Genomic DNA, 25,091 nt, shown 5'->3' on the forward strand with positions numbered 1-25,091 from the left:
CCGTCAAATGCTAGTTAGGAATATTCCCTCTTTGTGAGGTACATAGTTGGCAGAGTCCTGGTGGGAATGGCTGCTGTGTAATGGTGTGGGGGCCATGGAAGTAGACGGAAATGTTGCAGGCCAAGGGGAGTGTGCTCCTGGTCCTGGCTTGGTGAGCTCCCAGGAAGGGAGACTCGGACCTCGTGGTGGGCATCTCTGCACACAGGACTGGGTCCTTGTTTTCTAGGTGGGGAGAGGATAATGCCCAGGCCTTAGTTAGAACTTGGTACTGATTTTTGAAGAGCTGAGGACCAGCAAGTGCCGAGGTGATGGGGGACAGTGTGCAGCAAAGGATGTCATGGCAGATGGTCAGAGGCTCTATGGCCCCCCAGCATTCAGTCATGGAGGCATGCATTTCTTCATTCCCTGAGGTGTAAGATGCCCCTGGTGCCATGGTGGAGGCCTGGGCTGGAAACTACCCAAGAGAACAGGTGGTAGGGGGCTTACGTGGATACCTGTGTCATCAGAATTCTTGTGCTGTTTGGTGGTGATGGGTTTCCATTAATTTCTCTAATGGGGAGGACAAGTTGGCCAGCGAGGGTCATAGAGGGCAAATTCCAGGGAATACGAGGGTCAGGCTCATGCCCCTGGCCCGGGGTCTCTTGTTGTCTTCCTCACGGTATAGTGGGCTCCACCACTGTGCACATTTTCCTGTAAATGTTCTGTTGGCCTGCCGTTCTTCCCATTACATGAGGAAATACTGCTCTGGATCCTCTTTCCCACTTGGAATGTAGCTTCCATCCAAGAGGCATCTAGAGGAATTGTGCCCCGTCCCTGGCCATGGACTCTCCTCCTGTGGGCGTCAGTCACACAAGGGGCTATCCATGGATGTCCGTGTGCATTCCAAGCAACATGTGTGCCATTCCCGCAGCCTGCCATACAGAGTTCTTTGATTTGGGATGCCCCTGCATCTCCCATGTTGGTGATGCTCCAGTGTTGCATTCCACCACTCCCTAAGGATGATTAAGCATTTGAGCTCTCTTAAACAGTTTGAAGTCACAGGACATCCAGAGCAGCCATATCATGTTGAGGGGCGCACAGCTGTGTTAGGAATGTTGGAAAGGATTGGTGGTTCTGTGGATCGCAGTTCCTTAGTAGCTGTGTACATGTAGACCTGGTGATGGTGTTGAGTTGCAGGAGCAGTGGTGGGTGGTAGTGTAGTCAGGTTGGCTGTGTAATGGGGTGTCACCTCAGAGTTTGGTACAGAGAAGTCCTGTGGGTGTGACCAGTGCAAGGACCCTGGAAGGCATTGTGTCCTGTCAACCCGGTCCTTGGGGCAGGGACATTATGTTGGAAAGCAGCCATTCCCTTTGGGTGTCCTGAAGTTGCAGTGTGCGCATGTGGACTGAATGGAAGGGACAAAGCCCATGTCTTGAGGTCCTTTGCCTAGGTTGGGAAGACTGCCTCTGGCTTGATGCCATTTTTCAGATCTACGGGTTGGCCATTGCAAAGATGCCATTCAGGGCTGCTTGTGGTTGTTTTTCTGCCAGGTGAGCTTCAGCTGTGAATGGAGCCAGAGATGGGGTCTGGTCAGGATACCAGATGCTCCATGAGGAGGTGTGTGTGCTCAGACCAGGGTAGTAGCTGTTAGATGAATGAACTGAGGCCTAGGTCCTCATGGGTGTGAAAATTCATAATCTCCTGATTGCAAGCATTGGTCTCGAGCCTTTGGCTTATGGGTGGGCTTCAGGTCTAGAGGCTGCAGACTCTGATTACTTACTGCAGTGTTGGGAGACACATGTGCATGAGGGAGGTAAACTCAGACACTCACACTATCAGACACATACACAAACGTGTGCACAGCCACAGGCAGACACACATAGCAACAGGCTTCCTAGGTGTCAAGACTTCCTGGGTGCCTAGAAAGTGACACAGGACAGGTGTATTCATAAAAATGGAGGTCCATTATGGAGGCCAAGAAGAAGCAGGCATGTGAGTTGCCCTGTGGAAAGAATGACATTGAGGTACCAGTGAATCTGTGCTCATTTCTGAAGTGGTCATTTGATTTCTTTCCACTTCTCAGGGGCAGTTATAATGGGACATCTGCCATACACTGGCAAGGAAGATGGTCAGTTCTTCTGGGACACAAAGGCCCCCAAAGTCCTTGAGTCAGTGTGGCCTGGCCTCCACGGTGCACCCCCTGCTGGTGGATGGCTCAGGACGGTAAGGATTCCTCTGCCATGAGTGCTGAGGGTGGTGTCTTTGGGAATTCCAAGACTTGCAAGGAGCTGTTTCTTACCAGGCCACTGAAAGCATGGCGAGTTCCACTCCTAAAGTGAATAGTCTGTGACCATTGCTCAGTGGCATAGCTCTGGGTTCTGCAGGGTTCCAAAGGTCTTTAAGGCCATCAGCTTGCCCACTGCCTAGATTGTGGTGTCAAATGTCCTGCGTCTTTGCAGTGTGCTTGGATCGATGATGAGTCCAACAAAAAAAAACATTCCTTGGAAAAGCTGAACAAAATGAGTGAGAACTCATACCGTCGTTCTCATCGGAACTGAGGTCCAGCACATTGCCTCCCCTGGGGACTGTTAGGAGTGAGGTACAAGGAGAAGCAGGTGTATGAGTTGCCCCTTGGGCAAGATTGACAATGACGTGACCAGTGGACCTGGGCTCATTTCTCAAGTGTGCATGTGATATGTTTGCACTTCTCAGGGGCAGTTGGCTTGAGGGGCCCACCACGTGCTGCCACAACAGATGGTCGATTCTTCCAAGCAACAGAGTCCCCATGGAGTTGTGGAGTCGATGTGTCCTGGCACCCATGGTGCACCTCATGCTGGCGGGTGGCTCAGGACGGTAAGGATTGATTTCTCTGCCCCTAGTGCTGAGTGAGCATATCTTTTGGATTTTCAAGACAGGCATTGCCCAAGTTGTGATGTTAAATGTCCTGCGTCTTCTAATTTGCTTGGATCGATGATGAGTCCTACAAAAAAACATTCCATGGAAAAGCTGAACAAAATGAGTGAAAACTCATACCGTCACTCTCATCGGAACTGAGGTCCAGTACATTGCCTCCCCCGGGGCCTGTAGGAGTGAGGGACGACTTCACAGATTCCCAGAGGTTCTACCATCCAGGGCTTCCACAGACCAATGTCTCCCATCGCACACTCGTTGGGAACATTCTGTTTGTGTGAGGTACATGGTTGGGAGTGTCCTCGAGGTAACGGCTGATCTGTTACCCACTGTTCTGTAATGGCATGGCAGCCATGGAAGTGGACAGAAATACCATAGGTCTGGTATTTGTGTTCCTGGCCTTGGCTTGGTGAGCTCCCAGGAAGGGAGACCTGGACCTTGTGGTGGGATCTTTGCGCAGAGGACTCGGTCCTTGTTTTCTTTCTGGGAGAGCATAAGGCCAAGGCCTCAGGCAGACCTTGATACTAATTTTTTTTTTTTTTTTTTTTAAAGATGGGGTTTCACCATGATGGCCAGGCTGGTCTTGAACTCCTGACCTCAGGTGATCCACCCACCTCGGCCTCCCAAAGTGCTAGGATTACAGGCGTGAGCCACCGCGCCCGGCCGATACTAATTTTTGATGAGCTGAAGACAAGGTAGTGCCAGGGGTGATGGTGGACAATGTGCAGCAAAGGCTGTCACGGCAGATAGCAAGATCCTCTTAGCGAGATTGCCTCTGGCCTGATGCCATTTTTCAGACCAACAGGTTGACTGTGCAAAGACATCCAGGCCCGCTCTCAGGGATTTCTTCATTCCCTTAGCTGTGACATTCCCCTGGTGGCATGGTAGAAGCCTGTGCTGGAAGGTACCCAAGAAAAGAGGTGGTGGGATCTTACGTGGACACCTGTGTCATCAGCAGTCTTGGACTCTCATTCGGTGGTCATGGGCATTCCATTAATTTCTCTAGTGGAGGACAAGTTGTCCAGCAGAGGACTTAGAAGGCAGGTGCCTGAGAATACAAGGGTTGGGCTCGTGCCAATGGCCCTGAGTCTCTTGCAGTCTTCCTGACACTGTAGTGGGATCCATCATTCTGCACTTCTTCCTGGAAGTGGTCTCTTGATCTGCCATTGCTGGGTGGCCGCACCTGCTGCAGTGTGTTTGAGCAAATACTGCTCTGAATCCTCTTTCCCACTTAGAAAGTAGCTCCCATCCCTAAAGTGTCCACAGGGAATGTGCCCTGGCCCAGGACACTCCCATGGGCATCAGTCACACATGGTGCTATCCGTGGAGGTCCATGTGCATTTCAGGCAACACCTGTGCCTTTCTAGCAGCCTGCCAGAGGGCGTTCCTAGAATTGGGATTCCCGTGCATCACCTGAGTTCGTGATATTCCAGTGCTGAATTCTGCCACTCCCTTAAGTTGATGAAGCATTTCAGCTCCCTTAAACAGTTTGAAGTCACAGCCCATCGAGAACAACCATATCATGTTGAGGGGCCCACAGCTATATTAGGAATGTTGGAAAGGATTGGTGGATATACGGATCGCAATCCTGAGTAGCCCTGTACATGTAGACCTGGTGATGGTGTTGAGTTGCAGGAGCTGTGGTGGCTGGTAGTACAGTCAAGTTGGCTGTGTGATGGGGTGTTGCCTCAGAGTTTGGTGCAGAGAAGCCCTGTGTGTGACCAGTGCAAGGACCCTGGAAGGGAGTGTGTCCTGTCAACCCGGTCATTGGGGCAGGGACATTATGTTGGAAAGCAGCCATTCCCTTTGGGTGTCCTGAATGTGCAGGGCATGTATGTGGACTGAATGGAAGGGAGGAAGCCTGTGTCTCAAGGTCCTTTGACAAGGTTGGGAAGATTGCCTCTGTCCTGATGCCGTTTTTCAGACCCATGGGTTGACCATTCCAAAGATGCCCTTCAGGGCTGATTGTGGTTGGTTTTCTGCCAGGAGAGCCTCAGCTGGGAGTGCGGCCAGAGATGGGTTCTGGTCACGATGTCAGATGTCCAGTGATGAGGTGTGTGTGCTCAGACCAGGGGTGTCAGCTGTTTGATGAATGACCTCAGGACTATGTCTCCATGGCCCTGAGGTCAACGTTCACATCCAACTGATTGAAGACCCTGGTCTTGAGCCTTTGGGTTGTGGTGGCGGGGGTGGGGCTTCAGGTCTTGAGGCTACAGACTTGATTGCCTGTTGTGGTGTTGGGAAACACATGGGCATAGGGAAACAAACAGAAACACTCACACACACACAAACAGGCGTGCACAGCCACGGCCAGAGAGACGCAGCATCAGGCTTCCTAGGTATGTAGAAAGTGACAAGGGTGAGGTGTATTCATTATTCATAAGGATGGAGGTCCATCATGGGGTTCAAGGAGAAGCAGGCATGTGAGGTGCCCTGTGGAAAGAATGGCCCAGTAATCTTGGGCTCATTTCTCACATGGGCATTTATTTCTTTGCACTTCTCAGAGACAGTTATGATGGGACATCCCCCATAACCTGGCAAGGAAGGTGGTCAGTTCTTCTGAGCCACAAAGGCCCCCAGAGTCCTGGTGTTGGTATGGCCTGGCCTCCATGGTGCACCCCTGCTGGTGGATGGCTCAGGACGGTAAGCGTTCCTCTGCACCGCGTGCTGAGTCGGGGTGTCTTTGGGATTTCAAGACCTGCAAGGAGCAGTTTCTCAGCAGGTCACTGATGGCATGGCAACTTCCACTCCTAAAGTGAATGGTCTGTGCCCATTGCTCAGTGGCATGGCTCTGGGTTCCACAGGGTGCTGAAGGTCTTTAAGGTCATCAGCTTTCCCACTGCCCAGCCTGTTGTTTCAAATGTGCTCCTTCTTTGCAATGTGCTTGGATCGATGATGAGTCCAACAAAAAAAACATTCCTTGGAAAGCTGAACAAAATGAGTGAGAACTCATACCGCCGCTCTCATCGGAACTGAGGTCCAGCACATTGCCTCCCCTGGGGACTGTAGGAGTGAGGGACAAGGAGAATCAGGTGTACAAGTTGTCCCTTGGGAAAGACTGATGTGGACCTGGGCTCATTCCTCAAGTGTGTATGTGTTATCTTTGAACTTCTCAGGAACAGTTGCCTTGAGAGGCCCGCTGTGTACTGCCACAACAGATGGTTGATTCTTATGAGCAGTAGACTCCCCATGGAGTCGTGGAGTCAGTGCGGGCTGGCATCCATGGTGCACCTTGTGCTGGAAGGTGGCTCAGGATGGTAAGGATTCCTCTGCCCCTAGTGCTGAGTGTGGATCTGTTTCTGATTTCCAAGGCAGACATTGACAAGCCTATGGTGTCAAATGTCCTGCCTCTTCATATGTGCTTGGATCAATGATGAGTCCCACAAAAAAACATTCCTTGGAAAAGCTGAACAAAATGAGTGAAAACTCATACCGTCGCTCTCATCTGAACTGAGGTCCAGCACATTGCCTCTCCTGGGGACTGTACGAACGAGGGATAACTTCCACTGATCCCCATAGGTTCCACCACACAGGGCTTCCACAGACCAATGTCTCCCATTGCAGGCTCATTAGGAACATTCCCTTTGAGTGAGGTACATAGGTGGGAGAGTCCTGGGGGGAGAGCTGATCTGTAGTCATCTGGCAGCCATGGAAGTGTATGGAAATACCACAGGTCGGGAGTGTGCTCCTCGTCTTGGCTTGGTGAGCTCCCAGGAAGGGAACATAGAACATATGGTGGGATTCCCTGTGAAGGGACTGCGTCCTAGTTTTCTTTCCAGAAAAGCATAAGGCCCAGGCCACAGACAAACCTTGGTACCGATTTTTTGATGATCTGAGGACAGGGGAGTGCCAATGGTGATGGAAGACAGGGTGTTGTGGCAGATAGCCAGATTCTCTATGGCTTTCCACACAGGCTCCCCGTTAGGGATTTCTTCATTCCCTAAGCCATGAGATGTCCCTGGTGCTGTGGTGGAAGCATGGACCAGAGGGTATTGGAGAGAAGAGGCAATAGGGGGCTTACATGGCCATGTGTGTTATCAGCAATCTTGGGTTTTTGTTAGGTGGTGATGAATTTGTATTAATTTCTCTAGTGAAGGACAAGTCGGCCAGCCACGGTCTTAGAAGGCTTGTCCCAGACGATGCAAGGGTAAGGCTTGTACCCCAGGCCCCGGGTCTCTTGCAGTCTTCCTGACAGTGTAGTGGGATCCACCATTGTGCACATCTTCCTGGAAGTGGTCTGTTGATCTGCCCTTGATGGGCGGCCCTACCTGCTGCAGTGCATGTGAGCAAATATTGCTCTGGATCCTCTTTCCCACTTGGAAAGTAGCTTCCATCCCAAAGGCATCCACAGGGAATGTGCCCTGGCCCAGGACACTCCCGTGGGCATCAGTCACACAAGGGGCTATCCATGGAGGTTCGTGTGCATTCCAGGCAACATATGTGCCATTCCAGCCTCCTGCCATAGAGAGTTCCTTGACTTGGGATGCCCATGCACCTCCCATGTTGGTGATGTTCCAGTGTTGCATTCCACCACTCCCTAAGGCTGAGAAATGTTTCAGCTCCCTTAAACAGTTTTAACTCACAGCACATCCAGGACAGAGACATACCATGTTGAGGGTCCCACAGCTGCATTAGGAATATTGGAAAGGATCGGTGGTTCTACAGATTGCAGTTGATTAGTAGCCGTGTACATGTAGACCGGGTGATGGTGCTGAGTTGCAGGAGCTGTGGTGGGTGGTAGGGCTGTCAGCCTGGCTGTGTGATGGGGTGTTGCCTCAGAGTTTGGTGCAGAAAAGTCGTGTGTGACCAAGTACAAGGACAGTGAAGGCAGTATGTCCTGTCAACCTGGTCCTGGGACAGGGACATCCTGTTGGAAAGCAGCCATTCCTTTGAGTGTCCTGAAGGCACAGTGCGTGCTTGTGGACTGAATGGCAGGGAGGAAGCCTGTGTCTTGAGGTCATTTGACTAGGTTGGGAAGATTGATTGCCTCTGGCGTGATACCATTTTTCAGACCTACGGGTTGACCATTGCAAAGACAACCTTCAGGGCTGATTGTGGTTGGTTTTCTGCCAGGTGAGCCTCAGCTGGGAGTGCGGCCAGTGATGGGGTCTCGTCACGATATCAGATGCCCCATGGGAGGTGAGGTGTGTGTGCTCAGATCAAGGGTGGTAGCTGTTAGGTAAGTGACTTCAGGCCTATGTCCTCATGGCCCTGAAGTCAAAGTTCACATCCAACTGATTGAAGACCTTGGTCTTGAGCCCTTGGGTTATGGGTGGGCCTCAGGTCTGGAGGCTGCAGACTCTCATTTCCTGTTGCGGTGCTACAAAACACATGTGCATGAGAGATACTAACACGCACAGTAACACTATCTCTCTCAAACACACACGCACACACGCAAACTGGCGTGCACAGACACAGGCAGACAGATGCAGCAACAGTCTTCCTAGGTGTCCAGATTTCCTGGCTGTGTAGAAAGTGACACGGGTCAGGTATATTCATAAAGACAAAGGTCTATCTTGGAGGCCCAGGAGAAGCAGGCATGTGAGATGCTCTCTGGAAAGAATGGTATTGAAGCGACCAGTGAACCTGGGCTCATTTCGCAGGTGGGCATTTGATTTCTTTACAGTTCTCAGTGTCAGTTATCATGGGAAGTTCGCCATACGCTGACAAGGAAAATGGTCAGTTCTTATGGGACACAAATGAGTCCTGGAGTCAGTATGGCCTGACCTCCATGGTGCACCCCTGCTGGTGGATGGCTCAGGATGGTAAGCATTCTGTGCTGAGTGGGGGTGTCTTTGGGATTTCCAAGACCTGTAAGCAGTGGTTTCTCAACAGGCCACTGGTGGCATGGCGAGTTCCACTCCTCAACTGAATGTTCTGTGCCCGTTACTTAGTGACATGGCTCTGGGTTCTGCATGGTACTGAAGGTCTTTAAGGCCATCAGCTCGCCCTCTGCCCAGCCTGTGGTGTCAAATGTCCTGCCTCTCCGCAACGTGCTTGGATCGATGATGAGTCCTACAAAAAAAAACATTCCTTGGAAAAGCTGAACAAAATGAGTGAGAACTCATACCGTCGCTCTCATCGCAACTGAGGTCCAGCACATTTCCTTCTCAGGAGATTGTAGGAGTCAGGTAGAAGGAGAAGCAGGTGTAGTAGTTGCCCCTTGGGAAGATTGACATTGATGTGACCGGTGGAGTGGGCTCATTCCTCAAGCGTGCATTTGATATCTCTGCCCTCCTCAGGGGCACTTGCCTGAAGAGGCCTGCATGTGCTGCTGCAACAGATGGTCGATTCTTCTGAGCAACAGAGTCCCCATGGAGTCATGGAGTTGGTGTGGCCTGGCATCCGTGGTGCACCTCATGCTCGCGGGTGACTCAGGACGGTAAGGATTCCTCTGCCCCGAGTGCTGAGTGAGGGTATCTTTCTGATTTGCAAGGCAGGCATTGACTAGCCTGTGGTGTCAAATGTCATGTGTCTTCAAATGTGCTTGGATCGATGATGAGTCCCACAAAAAAACATTCCTTGGAAAAGCTGAACAAAATGAGTGAAAGCTCATACCGTCGCTCTCATCGGAACTGAGGTCCAGCACATTGCCTCCCCTGGGGACTGTAGGAGTGAGGGACAGTTTCCACTGATTCCCATAGGTTCCACCACCCAGGGATTCCACAGACCAACGTCTCCCATCGCACGCTTATTAGGAACATTCACTTTGAGTGAGGTATGTAGATTGTGAGAGTCCTTGGGGACATGGCTGCTCTGTAATGGTCTGGCGGCTGTGGTCACAGACGGAAATACTGCTGACCTAGGGGAATGTGCTCCTGGTCTTGGCTTGGTGAGCTCGTAGGAAGGGATACCCAGACCTTGTGCTGGGCATCTGTCTGCAGGGGTACTGGGTCCTTCTTTTCTATCCAGGAGAGTATAAGGCTCAGGCCTCTGACAGACCCTGGTACTGATTTTTGATGAGCTGAGGACAAGGGAGCACCAAGAGTGATGGGGAATAGTGCGTAGCATAGGGTGTTGCGACAGATAGCCAGAGCCTCTTTGGCCCTCCACACAGGCCCCTGGGTGGGGATTTCTTCCTTCCCTGAGCCATTAGATGCCCCTGGTGCCTTGTTGGAAGCCTGGGCCAGAGGGTACTCCAGGAAATAGGCAGTAGGGGGCTTAAGGGGTCATGTGTTGTCATCAGCAGTCTTAGGTTTTTGTCAGGTGGTGATGGGCTTCCCATTAATTTCTCTAGTCTAGGACAAGTTGGTCAGTGGGGGTCTTAGAAGGCATGTCCCAGAGAATACAAGGGTCAGCCTCGTGCCCCAGACCGTGGGTGTCTTGCAGTCTTCGTGACAGAGTAGTGGGCTCTACCCTTGTGCATATCTTCCTGGGAATGGTCTCCTGGCCTGCCCTTGCTGGGCAGCCCTACCTGCTGTAGTGCATGTGAGCAAATACTGCTCTAGATCCTCTTTTCTTCTTGTAGAGTAGCTTCCATCCTAAAGGTGTCCTGAGGGAATGGGCCATGTCCCTGGACTCTCCTCCCGTGGACATCACTCATACCAGGGGCTATGCATGGAGGTCCATGTGCATTCCAGGCAACATGTGTGCCTTTCCTGCAGCCTGCCATAGAGAGTTCGTTGACTTGGGATGCCCGTGCACCTCCCAGGTGTGTGATGTTCCATTGTTGCATTCTGCCACTCCCTAAGGCTGAGAAACGTTTCAGCTCCCTTAAACAGTTTTAACTCACAGCACATCCAGGACAGTGACATACCATGTTGATGGTCCCACAGCTGCATTAGGAATGTTGGAAAGGATCGGTGGTTCTACAGATTGCAGTTGATGAGTAGCCATGTACATGTAGACCAGGTGATGGTGCTGAGTTTCAGGAGCTGTGGTGGGTGGTAGTGCAGTCAACCTGGCTGTGTGATGGGGTGTTGCCTCAGAGTTTTGTGCACAGAAGTCCTGTGTGTCACCAGTGCAAGGATAGCGGAAGGCAGCGTGTCCTGTCAACCTGGGCCTTGGGGCAGGGACATCCTGTTTGAAAGCAGCCATACCTTTGAGTGTCCTGAAGGCACAGTACATGCTTGTGGACTGAATGGCAAGGAGGAAGCCTGTGTCTTAAGGTCATTTGACTAGGTTGGGAAGATTGATTGCCTCTGGCGTGATACCATTTTTCAGACCTCGGGTTGACCATTGCAAAGGCACCCTCCAGGGCTGCTTGTGGTTGGTTTACTGCCAGGTGAGCCTCAGCTGAGAGCGCTGCCAGTGATGGGGTCTGGTCACGATATCAGATGCCTCATGAGGAGGAGCTCAGACCAGGGTAGTAGCTGTTAGGGGAGTTACCTAAGGCCTATGTCCTCATGGCCCCAAAGTCAAAATGCATACCCTACTGATTGAAGTCCTTGGCCTTCCACCTTGGAGTTGCCAGGGGGCTTCAGTTTTGGAGGCTGCAGTGTATAATCACCTGTTATGGTGGTGGGAAACACATGTACATGAGGGAGAGAAACACACTCACACTATCACACACACAAACAGGTGTGCACAGCCACAGGCAAATAGGTACAGCAAGAGGCCTCCTATGTGTCGAGACTTCCTAGGTGTGTAGAAAGTGACATGGATCATATATATTTATAATGATGGAGGTCTGTCATGGAGGCCAAGGAGAAGTAGGCATGTGAGTCGCCCTGTGAAAAGAATGGTGTTGAAATGTCGAGTGTTCCTGGGCTCATTTCTCAAGTAGGTATTTGATTTCTTTATACTTCTCAGGGTCAGTTTCCATGGGACATCCACCATACGCTGGCAAGGAAGATGGTCAGTTTTTCTGGGACACAAAGGCCCCCAGAGTCCTAGAGTCCAAATGGCCTGGATCCATGGTGCACCGCTGCTGGTGCATGGCTCAGGATGGTAAGCATTCCTCTGCCCCGCGTGCTGAGTAGGGGTGTCTTTGGGATTTCAAAACCGGCAAGGAGTGGTTTCTCAGCAGGCCTCTGATGGTGTGGCAAGTTCCACTCCTAAAGTGAATGGTCTGTGCCCATTGCTCAGTGGCATGGCTCTGGGTTCTGCATGGTGCTGAAGGTCTTTAAGGTCATCAGCTCGCCCACTGCCCAGCCTTTGGTGTCAAACATCCTGCTTCTTTGCAATGTGCTCGGATCGATGATGAGTCTTACAAAAAAAAACATTCCTTGGAAAAGCTGAACAAAATGAGTGAAAACTCATACCGTCACTCTCATCGGAACTGAGGTCCAGCACATTGTCTCCCCTGGATATTGTAGGAGTGAGGGACAAGGAGAAGCAGATTTATGAGTTACCCCTTGGCAAAGAATAAAATTGATGTGACCAGTGGACTTGGGCCCATTCCTCAAGGGTGCATTTTATAATTTTTTGCTCTTCTCAGGGGCAGTTTCTTGAGAGGCCTGCTGTGTGCTGGCCCGATAGATGGTCGATTGTTCCAAGCAACAGAGTCCCCATGGAGTCGTGGAGTCATTGTGGCCTGGCATCCATGGTGCACCTCATGTTGGCGGGTGGCTCAAGATGGTAAGCATTCCTCTGCCCTTGTGCTGAGTGAGGGCATCTTTCAGATTTCCAAGATAGGAATTGCCCAGCCTGTGGTGTGAAACATCCTGTGTCTTCCAATGTGCTCGGATCGATGATGAGTCTTACAAAAAAAAACATTCCTTGGAAAAGCTGAACAAAATGAGTGAAAGCTCATACCGTCGCTGTCATCGGAACTGAGGTCCAGCACAGTGAATGGAATTGACGTGGTGATCAGCAGACCTGGCCTGTTTTTCAAGTGTGCATTTGATTTATTTAAACTTCTCAGGAGCAGTTAATCATGAAAGCTCCACCACTTGGTGGGAAGGACGATGGTCGATTCTTCCGCCCAACGGAGGCCACGTTGAGTCCTTGATTCGGCGTGCCATGGCAACTGCAGTGCACTTCATGCTGGTGGGTGGCTCAGGACGGTAAGCATTTCTCTGCCCTGTGTGCAGAGGTGTCTTTCAAATTTGTGAGACCCACAAAGCGCTGTTTGTCATCGGGTCACTATTGGCATGGCGAGTTCCATTCCCTGAGTGGATGGCGTGTGCCCATTGCTCAGTGGCATAGCCGTGGCTTCCCGAGGGTGCCGAAGGTCTTTAAGGTCATCAGCTCACCCACTGCCCAGCCTGCAGTGTCAGACATTCTCCCCCTTCAAATGTGCTTGGATTGATGATGAGTCCCCCAAAAAAAACATTCCTTGGAAAAGCTGAACAAAATGAGTGATAACTCATACCGTCACTCTCATTAGAGCTGAGGTCCAGCATGTTGCCTCCCCTGGGGACTGTAGGAACAAGGGACAACTTCCACTGGTTCCCAGAGGTTCTATCAGCAAGGGCATTCTTGGATGAAAGTCTCGTATAACAGGCACATTAGGAACATTCCCGTTTTGTGAAGTTCATGGGTAGGAGAGTCATGTGGGGAACCATTGCTTTGTGATGGCCTGGCGGCTATAGAGGAAGGCACAAAGGCCCCACAAGGGAGACCCTGACCTCATGATGGGCATTTTCTGTGCAGTGGACCAGGTCTTTGTTTTCAATGCAAGGACAGCACAAGGCCCAGGCCTCAGGCAGACCTTGGTCTTGATTTTCAGTTATCCGAGGAGGGGAGTGCCAAGGTGATGGGGGACAATGGAGAGCAGTGGGTGTCATGGCAGACAGCCAAATCCCAACAGGAATTTTTTTAGTTCCTGAGCCATGAATTGCCCATGTTGTGGTGGCTGAGCCTGGGCAGGATGGTACCCCAGAGAAAAGGTGGTGGAGGGCTCACATGGACATGCATGTCATCAGCAGTCTTAGGCTGCCATCTGGTTGTGATGGGCTTTACATGGATTTCTCTTGCGGACGACAGGTCAGCCAGTGGGTTTTCAAGGGCAGATCCAAGAAGCATGAATGTCAGGCTCTGGCCTGTGGCCCTGGGTCACATCTGGTCTTTTCAGCAGAGTAGTGGGCTGTACCATTGTGCCCCCCTTCCTGGAAATGGTCTCTTGGCCCACCATTGCCAGGTGTCCCCATATGCTGTAGCTCGTATGCGTAAATAACTGCTTTGGATTTTCCTTCCAGCTTTGAAGGCTTTCAGAGGAATGTGCCCTGGCCCTGGCCCAGAACTCTCCCATGGGATTCAGTCACACTTGGAGCTGCCCATGGAGGTCCGTGTGCATTCCAGGCACTGTGTATTTAATCCCAGGTGCCTTCCATTGAGAGTCCCTTGACTTAAGATTCCTCCACTCCTCTGCTTGTTGGTGATATTCTGGTGTTGATTTAGCTGCTTACTAGGTGTGATGAACTGTTTCAGCTCACTTAGCCTCAGTGCAGCCAGGACAGCCATGCCATGTTGAAGGGAGTGTGGATGGCTTAGGAAAATTCAAAAGGATTGATGGTTCTGTGGCTTGCAGCTCCCTTAGTAGCCACATGCGTGTAGACCTGGTGGAGGTTGTCATACAGTATTGACTAGCAGTTGTTGGGGAGAATGGTACTGCATGCAAGGTGGCTGCATGCTGTGATGTTGCCTCAGAGGTTGGTGCAAGGAAGGCCTTTGAGTGTGACCCATGCAAGGATGATGGAAGGCAGTGTGCCCTGTCTGCCTGGTCCTTGGGGCGTCAGGTAGAGATGTCCTTGGGAAAAGCAGACATTCCCTTCGGGTGTCTTGAGGGCACGGTGCAGGCACATGGACTGTATGGAGGAGAGGAAGCTTGTGTCTTGAAGTCGGTTGCCTAGGTGTGGCAGACCACCTCTGGCCTTGATGCCGAGTTTCGGAGAGATGTACTGGCCATTGGGAAGGTGCCCTCCAGTGCTGGTTGTGGTTGGTTTTGTGCCAGGTGCACCTTACATGGGGGTCCTGCCAGAGGCAGTGTCTGGTCACGACGTCAGATGCCCCTTAAGAAGGAGCTTGTGCTCATGCTAGGGGTGGTGGCTGTTATACAAGGGACCTCGAGCCTGTGTCTGCGTGGCCCTGTTATCAGAGTTTACATCCTACTGATTGAAGGCCTTGGTCTTGAATTGTCAGGTTGGTGGGGGCTCAGGCCTGGAGGCCACAGACTCTGACTGCACATTGCCGTGTTGGGGAAGCCATGTGTTTGGGAAACACATGTGCATGAGGGACACACACACACACACACACACACACACACACACACACTCTCACTGGTCCAAATAGCCACAAGCAAATATACATAGCAATGGGTATGTGCAGTCATTTTGTCCACATGCAGCTCCAAAGTGTCTGCAGAGTTCCACTAGAAAGTTACATTCATAGAGATGGAGGTCACTCATGGAGCCCAGCAGAAGCAAGGTGTGTAAGTTGTCAAAAGAATGGCATTGAAGTGGTGACCAGTGGACCCAGGCCTTGTTTTCAAGCATGCATTTGATTTCTTTACACTTCTCAGGGGTAGTTGCCATGGGAGGCCCACCACCTGCTGGAAGGAAGATGGTCGATTCTTGTGAGCCACAAATGCCTTGCAGAGTCTCGGAGTCAGTGTGGCCTGGCTTCCATGGGGCATCTTGTGCTGGTGGATGGCTCAGGCCGGTAAGCATTCCTGTGCCCCTCGTGCTGAGTGATGCGGTCTTTTGGATTTCTGAGACCCAGAATGAGCTGTTTCTCACGAGGCCACTAGTGGATGGCAAGGTCCACTCCTAGAGTGGATGGTGTGCCTTTTGCTCTGTGGCATGACTTTGGTTTCTGCAAGGTGCCAAAGGGCTTTAAGGTCATTGGCTCACTCACTGCCCAGCCTGTGGTGTCAGACATCTTGCCTCTTCAGATGTGCTTGGATCGATGATGAGTCCCCCCAAAAAAACATTCCTTGGAAAAGCTGAACAAAATGAGTGAAAACTCATACCGTCGCTCTCATCGGAACTGAGGTCCAGCACATTGCCGGGGACTGTTGAAGTGAGGGACAGCTTCCATTAGTCTCCATAGGTTCCACCACCCAGGACTTCCACAGGCGAACGCCTCCCATCACACACATATTAGGAACGTTCCCTTTGTGTGGAGTACACAGGAGAGTCATGGAGGGATTGGCTGCTCTGGAAATGCAGGGCGGCTGTGGATGTGGACGGAAATACCGCAGGCCTAGAGGAGTATGTGGCAGACCTGGGCCTGGTGAGCTCCTAGGAAGGGAGACCTGGACCTCATGTCAGACTTTCTCGCACAGTGGACCAGTTCCCATTTCCCCTGCTAAGGAGAGCATGAGGGCGCAGCCTCAGGCAGACCTTGGTCTTAATTTTCAGTTAGCTGAGGGCAGGGAGGTGCCACAGGTGATGGGGGAGAGCTCAGAGCAATGGATGTTACAGTAGATGGCCAAAGCCTCTTCAGCCCTCCCTAAAGTGCTGGTCACAGGGTGCCCTGCAGCAGGGATTTCTTTGCCTCCCAATCCTTCCAAGCTGCCCACGGTGTGGTGGTGGAGGCCCAGGTATGACGTTTCCTTTGGTATTTCAGAGAATAGGTGGTAGGGGGTTCATATGGACAGGCGTGCCATCAGTGGTCTTGGGCTGTCATTCCTTGGTGCTGGGCTGTCCGTGTCTCTGGTGGATGACAGGTCAGGCAGCAGGGGTCTTCAAGGGCAGTTCAAAGGAACATGAGGGTTGGGCTGCTGTCTGTAGCCCTGGGTCACTCCAGTTCTTCCTGGCAGAGTAATGGGCTCCACAGGTGTGCACATATTCCTAGAAATGGTCTCTTGGCCTGCCATTGCCAGGCGGCCCCACTTGCCACAGCTTGTGTGACCAAGTGCTGCTCTGGATCCTTTTTCTCACTTGGAAAGCAGCTTCCATCCTGAAGGCTTCCAGAGGGAATGAGGGAATGTGCCATAGCCCAGGCCCAGGACCCCACTGTGGGCTCCAGTCAACCATGGGGCTATCCATGGAGGTCTGTGTGCATTTCAGGCAATGTGTGTGCCGTTCCAGGGGTGTTGCCATGGAAAGTCTCTTGCCTTGGGATGCCTGCATCCCTCTGAATCCTGGCCATGCTCCAGTGTTAGATTCTGGAGCTACGCCCTATGCATGATGAAACATTTTAGCTCCCTCAGCCAGTTTGAATTCACAGTGCAGCCAGAACAGCTATGCCTCTTTCAATGGCACATGGATGAGTTAGGAAAGCTGGAAAGGATTAGTGGTTCTACAGCTTACAGCTCACTTAGCAGCTGCATGCATGTAGACCTGGTGGTGTTGGTACAGTGTTAAGGTGGGTAGTAGTGCAGTCACATTGGCTGCATGATCGGTCATTGCTTCTGCGGTCAGTTCAGGGATGCCCTGTGAGTGTGTCCAATATAAGAATGATAACAGGCAGTGTGTCCTGTCAACCTAGTCCTTGGGGCGTCAGGTGGGGATGTCCTGCTAGAAAAGCAGCCATTTCCTCAGCTGTCCTGAGGGCACACTGCAGGCATGTGGACTGAGTGAAGTGGAGGAAGCGTGTCTTGCTGTCCTTTTGCTAGGTTGCAAGGCCCGCCTCTGGCCTTGATGCCAAGTTTCAGACCGATGTGCTGGACTTTGCGAAGGTGCCCTCTGTAGCTGGTTGTGGTTGGTTTTCTGCCAGGGGGGCCTCACTTAAGAGGACAGCCAGAAACAGTGTCTTGTCATGACATTAGATGCCCCATGAGGAGGAGGAAGAGCATATGCTCCCACCAGAGTTGGTGGCTGTTAGGTGAGGGACCTCTGACCTGTTTCCATATGGCCCTGAGGTGAAATGTCACATCCGAGTGATTGAAGGCCGGTGTCTTGAGCGATCAGTTTGCTGGGGGCATCAGGTCTGGGAGCTGCAGAACATAATCATCCATTGCAGTGTTAGGCCACACATGTGCATCAGGGAGACACACACATACAGACTCACACTCCACACACACACTCATACTCACATACACACTCAAACCCACTCTCTCTCACACATAGCCACAGGCAATGACGGGCTCATAGATGTGGCAGTGCGCACGTGCAGTGGCTCTGGCCACACGTGCTTTTAGATGTCTGCAGAGTGACACAAGTAAGGGATACTCATGGAGGAGGAGGTCAGTCATGGAGGCCAAGGAGAAGAGGCATGTGAGTTGCCTTGCGGGAAAGAATAGCGTTGAAGTGACCGGTGAACCTGAGCCTATATCTCAAGCATGCATTTCATTTCTTTACACTTCTCAGGGCCAGTTGCCATGGAAGGCCCACCTCCTGCTGACAAGGAAGATGGTCGATTCTTCGGTCAGCTTAGGCCCTACGGAGTCCTTGATTCGGCATGTCCTGGCATGTACGGTGCACCCTGTTCTGGCAGGTGGCCCAGAACGGTAAGCATTCCTCTGCCTCACATGCTGAGTGAGGGTGGTTTTCTGAGTTCCAAGAGGTGCAAGGAACACTTTCTCAGCAGACCATTAATGGCCTGGCGGTTCCACTCCTGCAGTGAATAGAACCGGTTGCTCAGTGGCACGGCTGTGGCTTCCTCAGGGTGCCGAAGGTTTTTAATGTCATCGGCACATTTGCTGCCCATCCTGTGGTGTCAGACGTCCTGACTCTTGGAATGTGCTTGGATCGATGATGAGTCCCCAGTAAAAACATTCCTTGGAAAAGCTGAATAAAATGAGTGAAAACTCATACCGTCGCTCTCATCGGAACTGAGGTCCAGCACATTGAATGGAACTGAACTGGTGATCAGTGGACCTGGGCACATTTCTCAAGTGTGCATTTGATTTCTTTACATTTCTTAGGAGCAGTTTTCATGAGAAGGTCCACCACTTGCTGGCAAGGAAGATGGTTGATTCTTCTAATCAATGGAGGCGCACTGAGTCCTTGATTCGGCGTGGCCTGTCATCTTCGGTGCACCCCATGCTGGTGGGTGGCTCAGGACGGTAAGCATTTCTCTGCCCTGTGTGCAGAGGTGTCTTTCAAATTTCTGAAACCCACAAAGAGCTATTTGCCAGTAGGCCATTAATGGCATGGCAAGTTCCACTCCCTGAGTCAACGGTCTGTGCCCATTGCTTGGTGGTGTGGCTCCAGGTTCCATAGGGTGCCAAAGGTCTTTAAGGTCATCGGCTTACCCACTGCCCAGCCTGTGGTGCCAAACGTTCTGCCTGTTCACAATGTGCTTGGATCGATGATGAGTCTTACAAAAAAACATTCCTTGGAAAAGCTGAACAAAATGAGTGAAAACTCATACCGTCGCTCTCATCGGAACTGAGGTCCAGCACGTTGCCTCCCCCGGGGCCTGCAGGAGTGAGGGACAGCTTCACTGATGCCCATAGGTTCTCCCCCAACCCGGGCATCCAAAGTCTCCCGTTAAATGCTTGTAGGAACATTCCCTCTGTTAGGTACATGAGTGGGAGCGTCGAGGGGGATCAGCCACTGTGTGATGGCCTGGTGGCCACGGAAGCGGACAGAAATATCGCAAGTCTAGGGGAGTGTGTGGCTGGCCTGAATTTGGTGAGCAAAAGGAAGGGAGACCCGGACCTCACAGCAGGTGTCTCCACACAGAGGACCGGGTGTCAGTTTTGCTACCAAGGAGAGCATGAAGGCCAGGCCTCGGGCAGAACATGGTATTGATTTTTGCTTAGCTGAGGCCAAGAGAGTGGCAAGGGTGATAGAGGAGAGAGCAGAGCAATGGGTACCATGGCAGATGGCCAGTGCCTCTTCAGCCCTCCCCCTAGCATTGGTCACAGGGGCTCCCCGGCTCAGATTTCTTTGCCTCCTGAGCCATGATGCCTGTGTGTGGTGTGGAGGGCTGGGTGGAATGGTATTCCAGAGAAAAGATGCTAGAGGGCTCTCGTGGAAACGAGTGTCATCAACTGCATTGGGCTTTCATTTGGCGTGGATTTCTCTGGTGGATGACACGTCAGACAGGGTGGGTCTTCGAGGACATGTCTCTGGGTGAGTGAGTGTTAGGATGGTGTTCATAGTCCTCGGTCACTTTTGGTCTTTCCAGCAGAGTGGTGGGCTCCACCATTGTGCACATCTTCCTGGAAATGGTCTCTTGGCCTGCATTGTTGGGCGGCTCCACCTGCTGGAGCTCTCGTGCTCAAATGGTGCTCTGTAGCATTCCCGTTTTCCAACACAAAGGTATCCAGAGCGATTGTGCCCTGGCCCTGGCCCAAGAGTCTCCTGTGGGCTCCAGTCCTGCATGGAGCTATCCATGTCCATGTGCGTTCTGGGCAGTGCATTTGCAATCCCGGGACGTTGCCACGGAGAGTCCCTTGACTTGGACAACTCCACACCTCTGCGTGTTGGCAGTGTTCCAGTGTTGGACTCCACTACTTCGAGGCACAGCAAAGCATTTCAGCTCCCTCAGCTGGCTTGAAGTCACAGTGCAGGTGGGACAGCCATGCCACTGTGAAAGGCACATGGTTGGCACAGGAAAATGGGAAAGGATTGGTGATCGTACATCTTGCAGCTCACGTAGTCACTGCATACGTGTGGACCTGGTAGTATTGATGCAGCGTTAACCTGCTAGCATGAGGGTAGATGGTAGTGCACTCTGTCTGGCTGTGCGATGGGACGTTGTCTGCGACGTTAGTGCAGGGAAACTCTGTGGGTGTGTCCAATGCAAGGATGATGACAGGCTGTGTGTCCTGTCGTGGGGGTTCAAGTGAAGATGCCCTGTGGAAAGGCAGCCGTTTTCTTTGGGTGTCCAGAGAGCACAATGTGGGTACATGGATTGAGTGGAAGGAAGGAAGCATATGTCTTGAGGTCCTTTGCCTAGGTTGGGAATACCACCTCTAGCCTTGTGTTTCAGGACAACGTGCTGGCTGTTGCAAAAGAGCCCGCCAGCTTTGGTGGTGGTTGGTTTTCCTTCAGGTGCATCTCACCTCATCAGGTGCCAGAGACAGTGTCTGGTCACAACATCATATGCTCCATGAGGAGAAGCCTGTGCTTGTGCCAGGGGTGATGGCTGTCATGCAAGGTCCTTGGACCTCTTTCCCCATGGCCCCAGGGTCAAAGTTCACATCCTATTGATTGAAGGTGGGGGCCTTGAGACTTTGATTTTTGTGGTTTGATTCAGGTCTGGAAGCTGCAGACTATGACGGGACACACATGTGCATAAGGGGAACACACATCCACACAGAAACACTCACACATGTGTATACAGCCACAGGCAAATAGGTACAGCAACAGGTGTGTGCAGTCGTTCAGTCACACGCACTTTTGCAGGTGTCCACAGAGTGACATGTGCAAGGTATATTCATGGAGATGGAAGTCAGTCGTGGAATGCAAGGAGAAGCAGGTGTACGAATTGCTCCTTGGGAAAGAATGACATTGACGTGACCAGTGTACTTGGGCTCATTCCTCAAGCGTGCATTTGATATCCTTATACTTCTCAGGGGCAGTTGCCTTGAGAGGCCCACCGCCTGCTGGCATGACAGATGATTGATTCTTATGAGCAGTGGAGTCCCCGTGGAGTTGTGGAGTCAATGTGGCTTGGCATCCATGGTGCACCTTGTGCTGGCAGGTGGCTCAGGACGGTAAGCATTTTCTGCCCCTTGTGCTGAGTGAGGATACCTTTTGGATTTCCATGACACGCAGTGAGCTGTTTCTCGCTGATGGTATGGTAGTTCCACTCCTAAAGTGAACAGTCTATGACCATTACTCAGTGGCATAGCTATGGTTTCTGCAAGGTGCCGAAGGCCTGTAAGGTCATCAGCTTGCCTACTGCCCTGCCTGTTTGTCAAATGTCCTGCCTCTTCAAATGTGCTTGGATCGATGATGAGTCTTACAAAAAAAACATTCCTTGGAAAAGCTGAACAAAATGAGTGAAAACTCATACCGTCGCTCTCATCGGAACTGAGGTCCAGCACGTTGAAGAGAATTGAAGTGCTGATCATTGGACCTGGGCCCATTTCTCTAGCATACATTTGATGTCTTTACTCTTCTTAGGAGCAGTTGTCATGACAGATCCATCGCTTGCTGGAAAGGAAGGTGTTCGATTCTTCTGACCAACGGAGGCTGTGTTGACTTCTTGATTCGGTGTGGCCTGACATGTACAGTGCACCCCGTGCTGGTGGGTGGCTCAGGATGGTAAGCATTTCTCTGCCCTGCATGCAGAGGTGTCTTTCAAATTTCTGAGACCTGCAAAGAGCTGTGTCTCAGCCAACCACAAATGGCGTGGCAAGTTCCACTTCCTGAATTAATATTCTGTGCCCATTGCTCAGTGGCGTGATTCTGGGTTCCACAGGGTGCCAAAGGTCTTTAAGGTCATTGGCTTACGCACTGCCTAGCCTGTGGTGTCAAACATCCTGCCTTTTTAAATGTGCTTGGATCGATGATGAGTTCTCCAAAAAAACATTCCTTGGAAAAGCTGAACAAAATGAGTGAGAACTCATAGCGTCGCTCTCATCGGAACTGAGGTCCAGCACATTGCCTCCCCTGGGTACTCTAATAGTGAGGGACATCTTCCACTAGTCCCCATGGTTCCATCACCCAGCACGTTTACAACTCAAAGTCTCCCATCATAGACATTAGGAACATTCTCTTTGTGTAACATAGACTGATGGGAAAGTCGTGGGGATGATCGGCCACTCTGTGATGTCTTGGTGGCCGCGGAAATAGGCAGAAATGTCTTGACCTAGGGCAGTGTACGGCTGACCTTGGCTTGGTGAACTCCCAGGAAGGGAGTCCCAGACCTCACAGTGGGTGTCTACGCACAGGACCGCATTCTGGTTCCCCTGCTGAGGAGAGCACGAGGCCCAGCCTTCAGGCAGACCTCGGCCTTCATTTTCTGTTAGCTGATGACAGGGTAGTTCCAAGGTGATGGAGGAGAGTGCAGAGCAATGGGTGTTGCTGCAGACCATTAAATCCTCTTCAGCCCTCCTTCCAGGGTTGGTCACAGGTGCCCCCTGGCATGGATTTCTTCGCATCCCTAGCCATGAGATGTCTGTGTTACAGTGGCTAAGTCCTGAGCAGGACGGTACCACAGAGAAAAGGCAGTAGAGCGTTGTGTGGACATGTATGTCGTCAGTGGTTTCGGGCTGCCATTTGGCAGTGATGAGCTTTCCTGATTCCTCTGGTGGACCACAGGATAGCCATGGTGGGTCTTTGAGGGCTTGTCTCTGGGCAAGTGAGTGTTGGGGTGTTGTCCGTAGCCCTGGGTCACTTCTGGTCTTCCCAGCAGAGTAGTGGGCTCCACCATTGTACCCATCTTCCTGGAAATGGTCTCCTGGCCCACATTTTCTGGCAGCCCCACCTGCTGCAATTCATGTGAGCATATACTGCTCTGGTTTCCTCTTTGCCACTTGGAAAGCAATTTCCATTCCAAAGGCACCCAGAGGGAATGTGTCCTGGTCCTGGCCCTGGTCCATGACTCTCTAGTGGGCTCCAGTCATGCTTGGGGCCATCCACGGAGGTCTGTGTGCGTTCTGGGCAGCACGTATGCAGTCCCAGGGGCATTGGCCACAGAGAGTCTCTTTGATTTGGGATGCCTCCATGCCTCGGCTTGTTGGCAATGTTCCAGTTTTGGATTCTGCTACACCGTAGGCACGATGAAGCGTTTCAGTTCCCTTAACTGTTTTGAAGTCTCAGGGTAGCCAGGACAGGCATGCCACTTTGAAGGGCACATGGTTGGCTTAGAGCTGGAAAGGATTGGTGGTTCTACAGCTTATAGCTCACGTAGCAGGCAGGTGCATGTAGACCCAGTGGTGTTGAGGCAGTGCTGACTTGCAGGCACTGTGGTGGGTGGTAGTGCAGTCTGGTTGGCTGTGTGAGGCGATATCACCTCAGAGGTCACTGCAGAGAAGCCCTGTAGATGTGTCCAATGCAAGAATGATGACAGGCAGTGTGTCCTGTCAGCCTGGTCCTTGGGGGAGGTGGGGGTCAGGCAGAGACGTCCCATTGGAGAAGTAGCCATTCCCTTTGGGTATCCTGAGGGCACAGTTTGGGCATATGGACTGGGTGGAGGGGAGAAGGCCCGCATTTTGAGGTGGTTTGCCTGGTTAGGAAGACTGCTTTTGGCCTTGATGCCAAGTTTCAGACCTATGTGCTGGACTTTGCTAAGGCACCCGTACCCAGCAGTGGTCGTGACTGGTTTTCCACTATGTGCACCTCACCTGACATGGTGACCAGAGACAGTGTCTGATCACGACATCGGATGTCCCATGAATAGCAGTGTGTGCTCATGCCAGGGGTTGTGGCTGATAGACAAGGAACCTCCGGCCTATGTTTGCATGGCCTCAAGGTCAAAGTTTACATCCTGCTGATTAAAGGCCTGGGTCTTGAGCCTTTGGGTTGTGGGGGCATCCAGCTCTGGAGGCTGCCGACCATGCCTGCCCCTGCGGTGGTGGTAAACACAGAAGCGAAAGGGAGTGATACACACACAGATAACACTTACTCTCACGCACACATACAAAGACAGGCGCGCACAGACACAGGCAGATAGATTCAACAGTGGGTGCATCCTGTCGTTTTGGTCACAGATGCTTCCTAGGTGTCCACAGAGTGACACGGGTCAGGTATATTCATGGAATGGACGTTAACGAAAAGCAAGCCTGCGAGTTGCTCTGTGGGAAACAATGACATTGGAGTGGTGACCAGTGGACCTGGGCTCATTTCTCAAACATTAATTTGGCTTCTTTACACTACTCAGGGGCACTTGCCATGGGGGCCTACAGTCTGCTGGCAAGGAAGATAGTTGATTTTCCAAGCAGTGAAGGCCGCACGGAGTCCTGGATTTGGTGTGACCTGGCATCCACAGTGCACCTCGTGCTGGCGGACAGCTCAAAACGGTAAGCATTCATCTGCCCCATATGAGTGGGAGTGTCATTCAGGTTTCTGAGACTCACAAGGAGCGGTTCCTCAGCAGGCCATTAAGGGCATGGCCGAAGTCTTTAAGGTTATCGGCTCACCCACTGCCCAGCCTGTGGTGTTAAACATCCTGCCTCTTCAAATGTGCTTGGATCGATGATGAGTCCTACAAAAAAACATTCCTTGGAAAAGCTGAGCAAAATGAGTGAAAACTCATACCGTCGCTCTCATTGGAACTGAGGTCCAGCACGTTGCCTCCCCTGGGGACTGTAGGAGTGAGGGACAAGGAGAAGCAGGTGTATAAGTTGTCTGTTGGGAAAGACTGATATTGATGTGACCAGTGGATCTGAGCTTGTTCCTCAAGTTTACATTTGATATTTTTGCATTTCTCAGGGTCAGTTGCCTTGAGAGGATCACCAGATGCTGCCGCAACAGATGGTCGATTGTTCCAAGCAACGGAGTCCCCATGGAGTCGTGGAGTCAGTGTGGCCC

The 25,091-nt window shown here is 51.7% G+C and overlaps 1 protein-coding gene, 2 long non-coding RNA genes, 11 other non-coding genes and 4 pseudogenes across 62 annotated transcripts in view; 17 read left to right on the top strand and 1 right to left on the bottom strand.

The window, feature by feature from the left end:
- Positions 1–25,091, top strand: part of LOC116537724 — a 74,798-nt gene that overhangs the window by 5,557 nt on the left and 44,150 nt on the right. For 21 of the 49 annotated variants that reach the window (XR_004263279.1, XR_004263281.1, XR_004263280.1 and 18 more), the window contains 9 exons: positions 2,063–2,147; positions 2,734–2,832; positions 6,006–6,146; positions 11,641–11,778; positions 12,269–12,408; positions 15,293–15,455; positions 18,026–18,166; positions 18,584–18,724; positions 21,741–21,764. Coding sequence is in view for 33 of the 49 variants with exons in the window: in XM_032260008.1 (XP_032115899.1) it covers positions 2,063–2,147; positions 2,734–2,832; positions 6,006–6,146; positions 11,641–11,778; positions 12,269–12,408; positions 15,293–15,455; positions 18,026–18,166; positions 18,584–18,724; positions 21,741–21,764 (1,072 nt within the window). In the remaining 16 variants the exon portion in view is untranslated. Of the gene's footprint in view, positions 1–1,538; positions 1,631–2,062; positions 2,203–2,691; positions 2,833–6,005; positions 6,177–7,962; positions 8,069–11,640; positions 11,779–12,268; positions 12,409–15,292; positions 15,456–18,025; positions 18,167–18,583; positions 18,725–21,740; positions 21,765–25,091 lie in introns of those variants that run through there. The other 28 variants (XM_032260022.1, XM_032260004.1, XM_032260009.1 and 25 more) reach the window with 16 other exon arrangements.
- On the top strand, positions 2,446–2,542 carry LOC116537754 (annotated as a pseudogene).
- Positions 2,944–3,038, top strand: LOC116537773. The gene has a single exon (XR_004263326.1). It is a non-coding gene; the product is annotated as a small nucleolar RNA SNORD116 (small nucleolar RNA).
- Positions 5,776–5,870, top strand: LOC116537757. The gene has a single exon (XR_004263313.1). It is a non-coding gene; the product is annotated as a small nucleolar RNA SNORD116 (small nucleolar RNA).
- LOC116537766 lies at positions 6,254–6,348 on the top strand. The gene has a single exon (XR_004263319.1). It is a non-coding gene; the product is annotated as a small nucleolar RNA SNORD116 (small nucleolar RNA).
- LOC116537760 lies at positions 8,889–8,985 on the top strand (annotated as a pseudogene).
- Positions 9,379–9,473, top strand: LOC116537761. The gene has a single exon (XR_004263316.1). It is a non-coding gene; the product is annotated as a small nucleolar RNA SNORD116 (small nucleolar RNA).
- On the top strand, positions 12,022–12,118 carry LOC116537764 (annotated as a pseudogene).
- On the bottom strand, positions 12,484–19,042 carry LOC116537738. The gene is made up of 3 exons (XR_004263297.1): positions 18,955–19,042; positions 13,213–13,217; positions 12,484–12,500 (listed from the first exon to the last, which is right to left on the bottom strand). It is a non-coding gene; the product is annotated as an uncharacterized LOC116537738 (long non-coding RNA).
- LOC116537776 lies at positions 12,515–12,611 on the top strand (annotated as a pseudogene).
- On the top strand, positions 13,075–13,170 carry LOC116537774. Its single transcript, XR_004263327.1, has one exon. It is a non-coding gene; the product is annotated as a small nucleolar RNA SNORD116 (small nucleolar RNA).
- Positions 15,673–15,768, top strand: LOC116537752. The gene has a single exon (XR_004263309.1). It is a non-coding gene; the product is annotated as a small nucleolar RNA SNORD116 (small nucleolar RNA).
- On the top strand, positions 18,405–18,499 carry LOC116537772. The gene has a single exon (XR_004263325.1). It is a non-coding gene; the product is annotated as a small nucleolar RNA SNORD116 (small nucleolar RNA).
- LOC116537756 lies at positions 18,964–19,058 on the top strand. The gene has a single exon (XR_004263312.1). It is a non-coding gene; the product is annotated as a small nucleolar RNA SNORD116 (small nucleolar RNA).
- On the top strand, positions 21,561–21,656 carry LOC116537762. Its single transcript, XR_004263317.1, has one exon. It is a non-coding gene; the product is annotated as a small nucleolar RNA SNORD116 (small nucleolar RNA).
- On the top strand, positions 21,771–25,033 carry LOC116537735. Its single transcript, XR_004263295.1, has 3 exons — positions 21,771–21,881; positions 24,442–24,580; positions 24,993–25,033. It is a non-coding gene; the product is annotated as an uncharacterized LOC116537735 (long non-coding RNA).
- On the top strand, positions 22,120–22,214 carry LOC116537759. The gene has a single exon (XR_004263315.1). It is a non-coding gene; the product is annotated as a small nucleolar RNA SNORD116 (small nucleolar RNA).
- Positions 24,750–24,844, top strand: LOC116537771. The gene has a single exon (XR_004263324.1). It is a non-coding gene; the product is annotated as a small nucleolar RNA SNORD116 (small nucleolar RNA).

Source organism: Sapajus apella, unplaced genomic scaffold, assembly GCF_009761245.1.
Source record: "Sapajus apella isolate SASKATOON/1434 unplaced genomic scaffold, GSC_monkey_1.0 scaffold113, whole genome shotgun sequence".
Taxonomy (NCBI): Eukaryota; Metazoa; Chordata; class Mammalia; order Primates; family Cebidae; genus Sapajus; species Sapajus apella.